This window comes from Fundulus heteroclitus, unplaced genomic scaffold (assembly GCF_011125445.2).
Source record: "Fundulus heteroclitus isolate FHET01 unplaced genomic scaffold, MU-UCD_Fhet_4.1 scaffold_61, whole genome shotgun sequence".
NCBI lineage: Eukaryota > Metazoa > Chordata > Actinopteri > Cyprinodontiformes > Fundulidae > Fundulus > Fundulus heteroclitus.
Genome location: NW_023397044.1, coordinates 1,961,965 through 1,976,172, shown reverse-complemented (window position 1 = coordinate 1,976,172; position 14,208 = coordinate 1,961,965). Strand labels below are relative to the sequence as shown.

Genomic DNA, 14,208 nt, shown 5'->3' with positions numbered 1-14,208 from the left:
TGCACCTCCAGAGAGTCTCCGTGCTCTGGAAGATGTCCTGCCTTGTTCCTGTGCCAAAGACGCCGCGTCCTAGCAGCCCTCAGGACTACATCATATCATGAAGACCTTTGAGAGGCTAGTCCTGGAGCAGCTAAGGCCCATGGTCAGGCCCTTCACTGATCCACTGCAGTTCGCCTACCAGCCCCGCCTGGGAGTTGAGGACAGCATCATCTACATGCTAAACTGAGTCTACACTCATCTGGACAAGCCGGCAAGCACTGTGAGAATCATGTTCTTTGATTTCTCCAGTGCTTTCAACACCATCCGTCCGGCTCTGCTGGGTGAGAAGATGACTGCGATGCAGATGGAGGCCCCCATCGTCGCCTGGATTGTTGATTACATGACGGGCAGACCACAGTATGTACGCCTACAGAACTGTGTGTCTGACAGGGTTGTCAGCAACACTCGGGGCCCCTGAAGGGACTGTCCTCTCTCCCTTGCTCTTCACCCTCTTCACCTCAGACTTCAACTATTGCACTGAGTCTTGCCACCTTTAGAAGTTTTCTGATGACTCAGCAATAGTTGGCTGCATTGAAAAGGGTGATGAGAGTGAATATAGGACTGTAGTGGGCAACTTTGCCACCTTCAGGAGTGAGCTGAAGCATCCACAGCTCAACGTGACAAAGACTAAGGAGCTAATAATGGATCTGAGAAGGGCAAAAACACCTGTGACCCCTGTTTCCATCTAGGGGGTCCCTGTTGACACTGTGGAGGAGTACAAGTACCTGGGAGTGTACTCTAATAATGTTGAGGATTACAGAGACTGGACTGCAAAGTTGGTTGCCATGGAAATTACAGATAACGGACTCTGAAGGCAAAGTGTGTGACATACTCAGACTGGACAGAATGACTGAAATGGGTGATATATGTCAGCAAGGATATCTGCATTACAGATCTTGTCCACCAATGGGATAAACAGAACGCTGATATCACACTGGGAACGCCCTGAATGGGTGGACACATGCTTGGTATTTAATGTAACTAACGGGGTTCTCAGGGACCGGTTGCATGGCGTTGTAATGAGAACATAGTTCTGTCTGTAAACATTCCTCTGCCTATTAGATTAAATATGGTAGAACTTAGAACTGGTTCTTCACAACCACTATTGAGCATTTTTCTTCTGGATATCTTTCACATAAACCAGTGCACTCTCACAAACACCCACAGGTGCTGGGTTCCAGGTACTAAGTGTTCACTTCTATACAGAAAGCCCATAATTTATTTATTTATTTACTTTCTTTTCTCAAATATCATATTATACATGTCAGTTTAAATAATAATACATATAATTTAGCAATGGTATCAAGGTGTTACTTTATTGTATCTGTTATACTATGTCCGTTGGTTGTGCTGTTCTTTTTACATCTCTTTCCAGGTGATGAAGCAGACTGAAGATGTTTTATCATTCTTTCCCTTTTATCTCTTCTTTCTTTCACCTCTTCTCTTTCTTTTTTCTCTTCTTGTTTTTCCTTTACTCTCCTACTTTCCCATTGTAGTGTCCACATAATTTGAAATACTCCCCGCAGGAATCACAATAAAACTATTTACATGCATAAATCAAGCGGAGCACTAAGGTGAAAGCTGATTGCTCCACTTGGGAAAGTAAAATCTGTCAAGCTCTAGTTGGCATTAAGACAACAATTTTTATTGCCACATTGCTAGACAGAACACTGGGGGGGGAAAAAGATTAAATATGGTAAAATATAGTTACGGTTTGAAGAGTCTTTTTATTACTACAGAAGTCTATAATGCAAACACCACATTATCAGATAAAAGAACCAGGGGAGACCGAGAACAGGTCTATACCTTAACAGTAATAAGCTGGACTGGACTAGAAACACAGAGGCGGTCTACATAAAGTTCCAAAGCCGACTCTTTTTCCTGAGGCTGACTTTTAACTTTTGTCGGACGATGCTGAGGATGTTTTATGAGTCTGTTGTGGCCAGCACGATCTTTGCTGTCACATGCTGGAGCAGTCGGCTGAGGGTCGCTGACAGCAACAGACTAAACAAACTGATCAGGAGAGCTGGTGATGTCGTGGGGGAGGTGCTGGACACTGACGACCGGAGCAGAGAGGAGGATGCTGTCCAGGCTCCAGTCCATCTTAGACAATGTCTCACACCCTCTCCATGACACACTGGCCCAGCAGAGGAGCTCCTTCACCAGAAGACTCCTCTTACCCAGATGCACCACAGAGCGCCACAGGAAATCATTCCTGCCTATGGTCAGGTCATCAATCTCTACAACGCTTCCCTCATTGATTCAGACCCCCCCCCCCCCGTAAATGACATTTATTATTCTTTTACACTGTTTTGCACATCGTCACTATCACTTTATTTTAGATCTGTATATATATATATATATATATATATATATATATATATATATATATATATATATATATATATATATATATACACACACACATACATACAGTAATGTGCAGTAGCACCGCCACATGTAGCGAAGCAATTAGTTAAACTACATTTTCCAGTAGCTTGACCATAGCGTCGCTGCTTTATGAATCAAGTAACTTTCCTGTAGTGACGTTATTTTTTTGATCAAGTAGCGACGTAGCGTCCACAAACGCTACAAAATCAGGACATAACTAAGAAATTAAACCAGGTTTGCTATTTTGAAACAACATTCAGAGTGAACAATCAATCTGAGTTGGTGGTTGGACATGTTCATGTGCGAGCTTCTACTTTGCCTCTCCTGTCTGTATCTATCGAAACATGCGCATGCGTACGGCAGGTGCGCAATGCAGAAACTTTGTGCCGCATGGCGAAGCATGTATGTCAAAATGATGCAATATGGCCAGGCGGACCTCGCAGATGCGTCAAAAACAGGCTTCAGTCTGGTCCAAACCTGTCTCGCCGTGTCAGCCACACACGCGTGTGTTTGTGTTTGTCTTACTTTGAAGCTCAAACATCTGAGTATTTAAATGGTGTTTGCAGCACCTGGTTTGGTTCTCCAGCAAAGACCAACCTAGGAGTATTCAGTGCATTGGGGTATCAGTGGAACAGGGTTCACATTGATGTCATGTAATAGAACACATTTACCATAGTTTGTGTACTTCCTTTTGAAGTTAAACTTAAGACATTTTTGTCCTGCTAACTTCTAATTTCTTGCTGGTTTTGTTAATATTCTGCCCAGACTGAGCCCTGGTTTAGTAGTGGTTTCTAACTGGTTTTGATCTATTTCTGTCCTAAATTAATCCTGGTTTAGTCCTGGGCTATAACTAGTTTTAATGTAGATCCATAGGTCTTTATACACAATGTCTTATTTTTTTGTGTTCCCGGGTCCTGCAACTATGGTAATAAACTTCTTCTGCATAAGTCATCCAGACTCGGGGCTACTGCTTACCTACATTCTCTATGACAACTAATTATTTCCAACAATATTGAGTTGTCAATAATGATTAAATGTGCAATAAATCATAATACATAGATGGCATGGAGAACACGGTTGTGTACTTTGCGTAAGATGAGTGACACCAAGACTGAATTTTAACATTTGAGGTTATCTAGTTCATCATTCAAATGAGAACACATTCATATACTATTGGTATATACTATTAGGATTATTAAAGAACAGCAGGTTAAACTTTAAGATATGTAAAGGCCAATATTAAATTCATTTTGTGACCACAACAACAGTTCAAATGATTTCTTCATTTTTGGTGAACCAAATCACCCTCATAATGATGAAATATTTTGTGGGCTGAGCCCCTAATGAGGAGAATGTCTAGCTCCGCCCTTGCTAGAGTTATGCATCTTTTCAAAAATTAGAAGTAAGTTTAGCCACCCTGAGATGCCTGAGAGCCATGGAGTACTACTGTTACCTTAACTTTTCAGGCACCTTGCAAGAAACTCTTCTGGCCATTTGAATTACCTCAAAACAGTGTTTTAATTAAGCAACAGTGATACTTACGGAGTGACGATCCAGCAGATCCTCCACGTAGGATCTGGTTAAGGACATCATCTGTGTCACTGGTGCTTGCCATGCTGTTTCTCATCTGCATCATAGAAAGCTGAGAGCATAGGCTTGGCTGACGGTCCATCTTTTTCACTGCCTAGGAAACATCCACCACCACCATTTCCTTATAACACCATCAGCAAGAAAGCAGTTCTGTGCCAGTACAAAATTACACTCACCTTATCGCTGAGCGTGGGATCATTTAGAGAATACAGTTTGTTGGTGATGTCTTTGCCAATAAGGTACTTGAACACCTCATTCAGGAAAGTGTCTGATTCCAGGAAGTACGTAAGCCTTTCTCGAGACCAACACAGGAACTTGCAGCTCTCCTCTGCCACTATTGTCACCTATCAGTAAAACCAGATTAGTACAGATTCCTCTCAAAGGTTTTTACCACAAGCACCTACAGTGCCCACATACATATCCAAACTGAAATGGTGTAAAGGAGATGTTTGGATATTAATGTTAATAGCACATTTTTACACCTTTCTTTAAATCAACTGTTGTTCTCTTCCTTTTTAACTTGAACATTTAGATTTTTGCATATAACTATTTGAACACCTTTTAGCTTCTCAGGGAGTGTTTGTCTAATACATTTGTGCAATTGCACAGCTTTTTAAATTGTTCTGTAAATTGATAGCCATTTTAATTTTTTGACTTAAACATTTTAATTCTGTCACATGGTAAGGACTATTTGCACTTTTTAGCCTCTCAGCGTGTTTGGTACATTCAACTTGAACATTTTATTTTTATCTGTAGATGCCTTATCTATTAATATTTGCACAGTTCCCAAGATCCCAGATACAAGCGGCCAAAAGGAGTTTTCTCCGCAGTGTGTCTGGGCTCTCTCCCTTAGAGATAGGGTGAGGAGCTCAGTCATCCGGGGAGGAGAGCCACTACTCTGCGTCGAGAGGAGCCAGTTGAGGTGGCTCGGGCATCTGGGTAGGATGCCTCCTGGACGCCTCCCTGGTGAGGTGTTCTGGGCACCTCCCACCGGGAGGAGACCCAGGGGTACCCCCAGGACACGCTGGAGAGACTATAGGCCCCTTTACACTACATTTTTTAACCAAGCCGAGACCAGTCTGAGCTTGGATCAGTTAACCAAGCCGAGTCGACCGTTTACACACCACACTATCCCGGTTCCTTGGTTGCTCCTCGCCTCCTAATGATGATCTGCGGTACTGCTGCTCTCTGGGATTAAAGGCGGGACTGAGCAAATCAAAATGGTGTCGCCCGTAACATTCAGGATGTTATGGTTAGACAGAGTCGGCTTTTGGGACGTGGATAAGACAAACGGACGTCTAATAAGGATTTACAGATGCAGGAAACAACAACAGACACTGAGGTTCACCACACTGCTAAGTAGAATCATCACTGGAAACCGTGTGGCATGGTAAGGAAGCTAGTATTTTTATGAATGTCTGAAATTTGTCTGAATGGAGTGTGAATCGTGACGTGCAGCCAGACACGCCGGAAAAAACGTGGACATTCAGCTGACTGTAAGGGGATGACGCAGTCTGCTTATGTGCTCTTCGTTATCAGATAACCGGGATAATAAAAAAACAGTCCGAGACCTGCTCAGGAATTGGTCTGCAGTTAGCGCGGTCCAGTTATGTCTAGCTCGGTCCAGTTCAGTCTGCTGACCATTTACACACAAGAGTTACCTCGGTTACCGAGCTCGGACTGGTCACGGCTCGGTTAAAAAAGTGTAGTGTAAACGGGCCTAAAGTTTCTCGGCTGGCTTGGGAATGCCTTGGAATTCCCCCGGAGGAGCTGGCCCAAGTGGCTGGGGAAAGGGAAGTCTAGGCCTCCTTACTAAAGCTGTTACCCCCGCAACCCAACTCTGGAAGAGGATGGATGGATGGATATTTGCACAGGACTTTTCCCCTTTTGATATGTCTCTTTCTTCTGATGTACAGCTTAACTTTAAATGTAGCTTTTTTCATTTTTTTTTTTTTTTTAGGGTCTTCTCTGTTTGCTCATTCTTTATTTTTTTGCATTGATGTATCATTTGTGTCTGTTTATCGTGTGAATTCTGAGCCGGAGTCTCAAAATTTCAACATGGTTACATGACATTAAAACTCTTGATTCTTGACTCTTGGAACATGGTGGCCTGGTTGTGGGTGTCAATGTGCAGTTTTGTGTAATGATTTTTATGGAAACTATACAACTTGAATCTTTAGATGCTGGCTTGGTCTCAAAATTAATAGAATAAATAGATCTCAATTAAATTATGCACTGTTAAGCAAACAAGTCTTACACATGAGGGCCCAAAGCCACTACAACCAGGATTTAAAGGACCTACTGCTCATAGCTCATTACTGCATACCAAAGCCTACTACAAGAGCCTAAACTAGTACATTAACTGGCAGGTTAAAGTTTATTTGGCTGCAACATGGAGAGCTACTCAATCTATGATGAGTAGATCCTGATGTCATTGGTTGATGTATATACAGATTTATATTCACTTTAACTTTGTAATTTTCACCTGGAACTTCTCCCCTCTGTGCATCTCAGTAGACCTGAACTCCGGAGAATCGATGAATGAGTATGTGTAGATGTTGTGGAGGAAATGACCTCGATATGAGACCTTCATCCTGTTCCAAAAACATTAAATTCACAATTTTGATCAAGCTTTGAAACTAGTGGTAAGTGTTGTTCATTATAACAGTTTTATTGGTAAAATATTGTAGATTTAACCTCTCTACTGAATGTAGTAGATGCACAAAGAAGCAAACATTTATGATTTCACAAATACAGTGCTTGTAAAAGTATTCACCTCCCTTGTTTTTTTACTTATTTTGTTACATTCCAGCCTGTTATTTAGGCGTTACAGCGGGCACAAAAAAGTATTTAGTCAGCCACTGATTGTGCAAGTTCTCCTGCTCTAGAAAGATGAGAAGTCAGTTATTTTCATCATAAGTACACTTCAACTACAAAAGGAATAAAAAAACAGGAAATCACATTGTAGGATTTTAAAGAATTTATTTGTAAATTATGGTGGAAAATAAGTATTCAGCCACCCACAAACAAGAAAGAGGTCTGGCCCTCACAGACCTGTATTCTCTTCCTTAGGAAGCTCTTCTGCACTCCACTTGTTACCTATATTAAAGATATAGTTGGTAACGGTGTTCAGAAACACATTTTGTTATACAGGGTGAAATGGTCCTTCCACCCTGAAATTAGTCAATACATCATGTATTAAGAAAAAGGAGGTTAAAAAATTAGACCTCTGTGACAGCCGTTGGCCTGTAAAAACTCTGACCAATCACTGCCACTTGCAGCGAAGGGCAGAAATAGACCCTTTTTACATGACGTCACTAAACTTCCGTTTTGAAGCGGAGCAGGGTATCTTTACATCCGGCTACATGCTTTTACATAGAAAATTCAGGAGGTGAAGACGTGTTTCACTGATAATCAGCGCGATTTCATAAGGTAAGACTGAGACCACAATATTAAGCGTGTCGTATTGACTATCTTTATTTTCCTTAGTATTTGTAACGATCATTGCTGTTATATACATAGATGCTTTGATCGGGACAGCAACATGTAGATCAAAGCTAACATGCAGCAGCCACTTAGCTTACCTTACCAAACTTTTACCTATCAGAAATCAGCGCGATTTCATTAGGTAAGACTAAAAGCACAATATTAAACGTGTCTTATTGACAACCTTTTTTTTCTCCCTTTGTATTGGTAGCGATCATTGCTGTTATATAGATACTTTGATTGGGACAGTAACATTTAGATCAAAGCTAACATGCAGCACTTGTCCACAGCCTTAAAGAGTCGGACTCCAAACTCAACCATGGCAGAGACCAAACAGCTGTTCAACAACACCAGGAGACCTCCACCAGACTGGGAAGAGTGAATTTACAATAGGCAAGCAAGTTGGTGTGAATAAATCAACTGTGGGAGCAGGTGAAAGAAAATGGAAGACATACAAGACCATTGATAATCTCCCTTGATCTGGCGCCCCAGGCAAGATCTCATCCCGTAGGGTCAAAATGAACATCAGAACGGTTAGGAAAAATCCCAAAACTACATGGGACCTGATGAATGACCTGCAGAGAACTGGGACCAAAGCAACACAATCTATCATCAGTATCACTCTACACCAGGGATTCCCAAACTGTGGTGAGCGTACCCTGGGAGGTGCGCGAGCTGCCACTAGGGGGTGCGCGAGCTGAAATCTGTAATGGCGGTTTGACAGTGTTTTTTTCCCCACACAATAAAAGACGTGTAAATAAACATTTCCTTTGTGGAAACTAAAATCAAGACAGCAAATTTAATAAATAAATAAAATGTATTGACATGAAAATCTGTTTATTTTAAAAAGTGTTGTTCTACACTGATATGAAGATATGAATTTATCTTCTACGCATTGTGCTTCAATACGTAGAAGAAGCAGCTTGTGCCCTCTACTTCATTCATTCTCACAAATATGCTCAGTTGGCTGAAACCAGGGAATCGGAGGCAACAGACGAGTGAATTGCAAACCAATGACAAACTCTTTCCTCGCTTCACGTCGTGTACGTCAGTAGAGGGACAATTGAATTCGGGCCGAAAGTTTTTACAAGCTTAAACTGAGTGACACAGTCTCTCTATCGATCGCGCAGCACGTACAAACAGCGCTGCTCATGTTGCGGTGACTCTGCAACATGCACTGTAACCAGCACTGACGCGCATGACTCGCCCACCCCCTGCTGCAGCCTCTGCGATTTCTTGACTATGGTCACGCACAGAGCTGCAATACGTTTCATTGAGATTCAGACAGGCGCAGTTCATTTTACAGATGCGGTTTTAGCGCATATTCAGACAGGGACAAACCGGTGGTGGGGCTGAGGGGAGCTGAGGTGTGTTGTCATGGGCGTGTTTACCTGCTGAATGTAGCTGCTGTAAAAGTTTTTATTTCTCTGATTAATAACACATATCTCTCTCTCTCTCTCTCTCTCTCTCTCTCTCTCTCCCCCCCCCCATCGGACACAAATCAAAGTTCTTCATGTTTGTATTTTGCGACGAAAATTCTGAGTCAGATTAAGAAGCTGGTGCACAAAAAAACAAACAAGTGACAACACACAGGTAGATCATCAGTTTAATCCCTTGCTTCAGAGACGTTTCAGGTTGTGGAGGTGTGGCCGATCGGAGCGTCTCTTTCTTTCTCTCGCTCCAGGCTGAGCTACTGATGCACCTGCAAAATCCTCAGGATTCTGTTGTGGATGTTGCAACTTTATTGCAGTTTAATTCAAATTATGTTCTAATTTTATTCCCACAACTTTTGTTAAGATGGTTGAATTGATGTAACAGCAACAGAATTTTTTCTGGGGGGGGGGGGTAGTGGGGGTGAGCCAAGCCGGTTTGGACACTGAAGGGGGTGTGCGGCTAAAAAAGTTTGGGAATCCCTGTTCTACACTAAGAGAAACTCAGATCCTGCAGTGCCAGCCGTGCCCCCTGCTTAAGCCAGTACATGTCCAGGCCTGTCTGAAGTCTGCCAGAAACCATATGGAAGAACCAAAAGAGGATTGGGAGAATATTATGTGGTCAGATGAAACCAAAATATACCTTTTTGTCACAAACTCAACTCGTCGTGTTTGAAGGAAGAAGAATGCTAAGTTGCATCTTAAGAACACCATTCCTACTGTGAAGCATGGGGGTGAAAAAAATCCTCCTTTGGGGCTGTTTTTCTGCAAAGGGAACAGCATGACTGATCTGTGTTAAGGGAAGAATGAACAGGGCTATCTATCATGGGATTTTAAGCCAAAACCTCCTTCCATTACTGACAGCTTTGAAGATGGAACATGGCTGGATCTTCTAGCATGACAATAATCCCAAACACAACGCTTGGGCAAGAAAGGAGTGGCTCCATAAAAAGCATTTAAGGTCCTGGAGTGGCCTGGCCAGTCTCCAAACTTCAATCCCATAGAAAATTTGTGGAGGGAGTGTAAAGTCCATGTTGCCCAGAGATAGCCCCAAAACATCCTTGGTCTAAATGAGACCTGCATGGAGGAATGGGCCAAAATACCAGCTACAGTGTGTGCAAAACTGGTGAAGACTTACAGGAAACGTTTGACCCCTGTCATTGCCAACAAAGGTTATGCTACAAACTATTGTGTTAAAGCTACCGCACCCGGTTGGTGGTGAAACATCCTCGTGGACCCAGCTCGTTTTACCCGTCAGGCGACCGCCACTTAAAATATTGTTTTGGAAACAAGGCACTCGAAAAAGAAAAGTATACTTCAACTTATTTAATCTACTAAAGCACGGATGGGCAACTGGCGGCCCGGGGGCCGCACACGGCCCTCGTCATCACTGCGGCCCGCGAATAGATCAATATAAATTTAATAACTAGAATCGTTCAACTTCTGAAGAAGTTGAAGAAGGCGCCCGCCTGGTGGTGCGCGTAACCGTCAAAGGCAAAGCTTCCGAGTTCCTTGGTCGTAGGCTTTTATCACTTGGGGATTTTAAATCAAATCTTCTGAGTGTGAAAAGGATTTGTCTCTTCGTCAAAACCAGCCGACAGGAGAAGGTCTGTATCCAAGCAACATGGAAAATTGCTTGGATGCTAAGCGTTAGCCACTAACGTGGTTGTGTCCAGTATCACCGGGTGATTGTACTCTGTTAGTTTGGTCCAAATCCTGTACTGGGAAGTTCCTCAAAAAGGGTGCCAATACTTAATGTCACCAAAGCTCACCAAAGGCCATGGGTCAGCTTGGCCTCCTTTAGCAACTAAGCCTGACCAAATCTAGGCCCAGAACTCAACATTTGACCAAAAATGGTGTGTAGCGCCATTTCCCACAGGTCAGTGGTGCTCTATAGCCCAAATTTCTTGTGGAGCTTTTTGTCTAAAGGAGGTACAAACTCTATGAAGCAGAAGTTGGTGAGACCTTCCTAGAGGTCCTTCCGGTTAGCAACATGCTAAGTGTTAGCCGCTAACATGGTTGTGTCCAGTATCACCGGGTGATTGTACTCTGTTAGTTTGGTCCAAATCCTGTACTGGGAAGTTCCTCAAAAAGGGTGCCAACACTTAATGTCACCAAAGCTCACTAAAGGCCATGTGTCAGATCAGCCTCCTTTAGCAACTAAGCCTCACCAAATCTGGGCCCAGAACTCAACATTTGACAAAAATGGTGTGTAGTGCCATTTCCCACAGGTGAGTGGTGCTGTATTGGCCGGGGGGAAGTTCTGCAAGTAACCGTCAAAGGCAAAGCTTCCGAGTTCCTTGGTCGTAGGCTTTTATCACTTGGGGATTTTAAATCAAATCTTCTGAGTGTGAAAAGGATTTCTCTTCGTCAAAACCAGCCGACAGGAGAAGGTCTGCACCCAAGCAGCATGGAAAATTGGTGGTATTAAAACATGATTAAATACTTCAGTGTAGCATGAAAAAATGAAATATGTGAATAAAAATGTTAAAGGCATTACAAACTACTAAAGGAAGTACAAACTCTGTGAAGCAGAAGTTGGTGAGACCTTCCTAGAGCTACTTCCGGTTAGCAACATGCTAAGCTTTAGCCGCTAACATGGTTGTGTCCAGTATCACCGGGTGATTGTACTCTTTAAGTGTGGTCCAAATCCTGTACTGGGAAGTTCCTCAAAAAGGGTGCCAATACTTAATGTCACCAAAGCTCAACAAAGGCCATGTGTCAGATCGGCCTCCTTTAGCAACTAAGCCTCACCAAATCTGGCCCAGAACTCAACATTTGACAAAAATGGTGTGTAGTGCCATTTCCCACAGGTGAGTGGTGCTGTATTGACCGGGGGGTAGTTCTTGCGGTTGCAATTTTTTCATCATTCATTCATTTATATCAGTTGTTCAAATTATTTATTTGTTACTTGTAAAAAAGAAAAAAAATATTCGGTACCCCCAGCGGGTTGCGAACCTGCGACCTCTGGTGCACCAGCCCAACACCTAAACCCCTGTACCAAAAAAAAGTACCATGCTGAGCTTTACACTTTTGAGAGGTCAACTGTGTCTAGGAAGTGGTTTTGAGAAATAACTTTAACTTTAAATGGCGTCAAGTACAAATAGCACACTTCGCGGCTTCGAGACGCACGTTTTGATATATAGTTTGTGGGGGTACAGCCTACGGTTCGGGCTGTATTAACGGTGACGGAAGAATAAAAAGCAATAACTAGAAAATTTTTTGAAGAAATTTAGCAAGGCGCCTGCCACTTGGTGCGTACCGTACCGTCAGAAATAGCAACAGGAAGTAAGACTGCGAATTTCAGGTTCCTACGGTCTTCACAGCCCTCGCAGAGGCCGTTGAAAGGTGCCATGGTAAGTCAATGGACCTCCTAGGAGCCTCTTGCTAGCAGTGTTGTCATGGAGACTCACTGACAGCTGCAGCCCTCTCTGTCTGTAAAGGCAGAAGAACCCTGGCTAAGCAGAAGTTGGTAGGACCTTCCTAAAGCTACTTCTGGTTAGCAACATGCTAACGGTTAGCCGCTAGCGTGTTGTGTCTAAAAAGGGAGAAAATGCTAAAATTCACCAAATCTGTCAAGCAGAAGTTTGTACAGGCTTCCTAGAGCTACTTCCGGTTAGCAACATGCTAACCGTTAGCCGCTAACATGGTTGTGTTTGGTATCACTGGGTGAGTGTACTCTGTTAGTTTGGTCCAAATCCTGTACTGGGATGAGCCTCAAATAGGGAGAAAATACGTCATTTATAATGTTGCCATGGTAACTCAAAATGGCGGGTGGTACAAAAAAATACTTCATGGGATCAGCACACATGTTTTAATATACACACTGTGAGGATTATAACACAAAAATCTTAGTCACCCATGCCGGGTTTCGAACCCACGACCTCTTGCATGCAAAGCCTGCACTTTCCATCTGAGCTATACTGTAGCGCCATATATGGGCATGCAGTATTGGGACCATAAGGGGTTTGGTCCCCCATTGAAAAGCATTGGATGTTTGACACCTCATAACTTGGGGATGCTTTATGTGACGTAGCCCAAATTTCTTGTGGAGCTTTCTCTCTAAAGTAAGAACAGACTCTGTGAAGCAGAAGTTGGTGAGACCTTTCTAGAGCTACTTCCGGTTAGCAACATGCTAACCATTAGCCGCTAACATGGTTGTGTTCAGTATCACCGGGGGATTGTACTCTGTCAGTTTGGTCCAAATCCTGTACTGGGAAGTGCCTCAAATAGGGGTGCCAATACTTAATGTCACCAAACGTGACCAAAGTTCATGGGACAGATTGGCCTCCTTTAGCAACTCAGCCTCACCACATCTGGGCATAGAACTCAACATTTGACCAAAATAGTGTGTAGTGCCATTTCCCACGTGGGTGGTTTTGTATTGGCCAATTGGGTCGTGTCTGGTTATCATGCCAGGTGCTGTTTGAAGCAAAGGCCCAATAGGAAAGCATGTAAAATCCAAAATGGGACAGAAAATTCACACATGGCTGAAAGTCACTTTAAAATTTGAAAATGTTAAGAGGAAGTGACTGTGCGAATTTCAGATTTCTACATTAATCACAGCCGCTGCAGCTGGCGTCGAAAGTTGCCATTCTATCTTAATGGAACGTCTCCCACTGGCCCTCAGAGTTCCGTCGTCATGGAAACTCACTGACACAGCTGCAGCGGGCCAGTCTAAAAAAGTGCAGACACTTGGTGTCCAAGTCTGCCTATTGGATTATAATGGAGAACTTTGCCTCGAACAACGCACGATTTCTCCGGAACCGTAAATGGTAGAGACGTAATTTTTTCTGTGTTTATTTCGTAAAGGATAAGGGAAGAAGACTTGCTATCGGTTTTTGCTGGAAAAAGTTTAATAAAGGCGTATAAAATTATGATCTAAAGGACATTTTTATGAAATTTCAGAAATCCTCTGAAAATGATCCCGAACAAATCGCTCTGGCTAAAAAAGTATAAGAGATATCAAAATAATTCTTTCACTGTGAGTATCAGCAGGCTTTTGATGACCATGTAGCTCATTTTCATATTTTTACAAAAATCGGTGTAGGCACAGCGACGATGTAAAAAAGTGGATGATGTGGGAAAATGCAGCTCCAAAGCGATTTCAGGATTTTGCACATTCGCTACTCCCGAACAAATTGTTCCTGTGGAAAAACCGTAACAGTTATCCACAAAATTCATTTTTCTTGAGTGCCAGAAGGGTTGGGACATTCATGTGTGAAAGTCTCATGTCTGTACATAAAACGGTTTAGGAGTAGCGACGATGCGA

The 14,208-nt window shown here is 42.8% G+C and overlaps 1 protein-coding gene across 2 annotated transcripts in view; it reads right to left on the bottom strand.

Moving 5' to 3' along the window:
- The window catches only part of bves (blood vessel epicardial substance), a 69,053-nt gene that overhangs the window by 22,369 nt on the left and 32,476 nt on the right, over positions 1 to 14,208 (bottom strand). Inside the window, exons 5-8 of one of the 2 annotated variants that reach the window (XM_036133342.1) lie at positions 6,506 to 6,614; positions 4,197 to 4,364; positions 3,973 to 4,114; positions 2,906 to 3,027 (exon numbers count right to left, since the gene is read on the bottom strand). In XM_036133342.1, the coding sequence (XP_035989235.1) occupies positions 2,921 to 3,027; positions 3,973 to 4,114; positions 4,197 to 4,364; positions 6,506 to 6,614 (526 nt within the window). In that variant the 3' untranslated portion in view covers positions 2,906 to 2,920. Of the gene's footprint in view, positions 1 to 2,905; positions 3,028 to 3,972; positions 4,115 to 4,196; positions 4,365 to 6,505; positions 6,615 to 14,208 lie in introns of those variants that run through there. The other variant, XM_036133341.1, reaches the window with a different exon arrangement.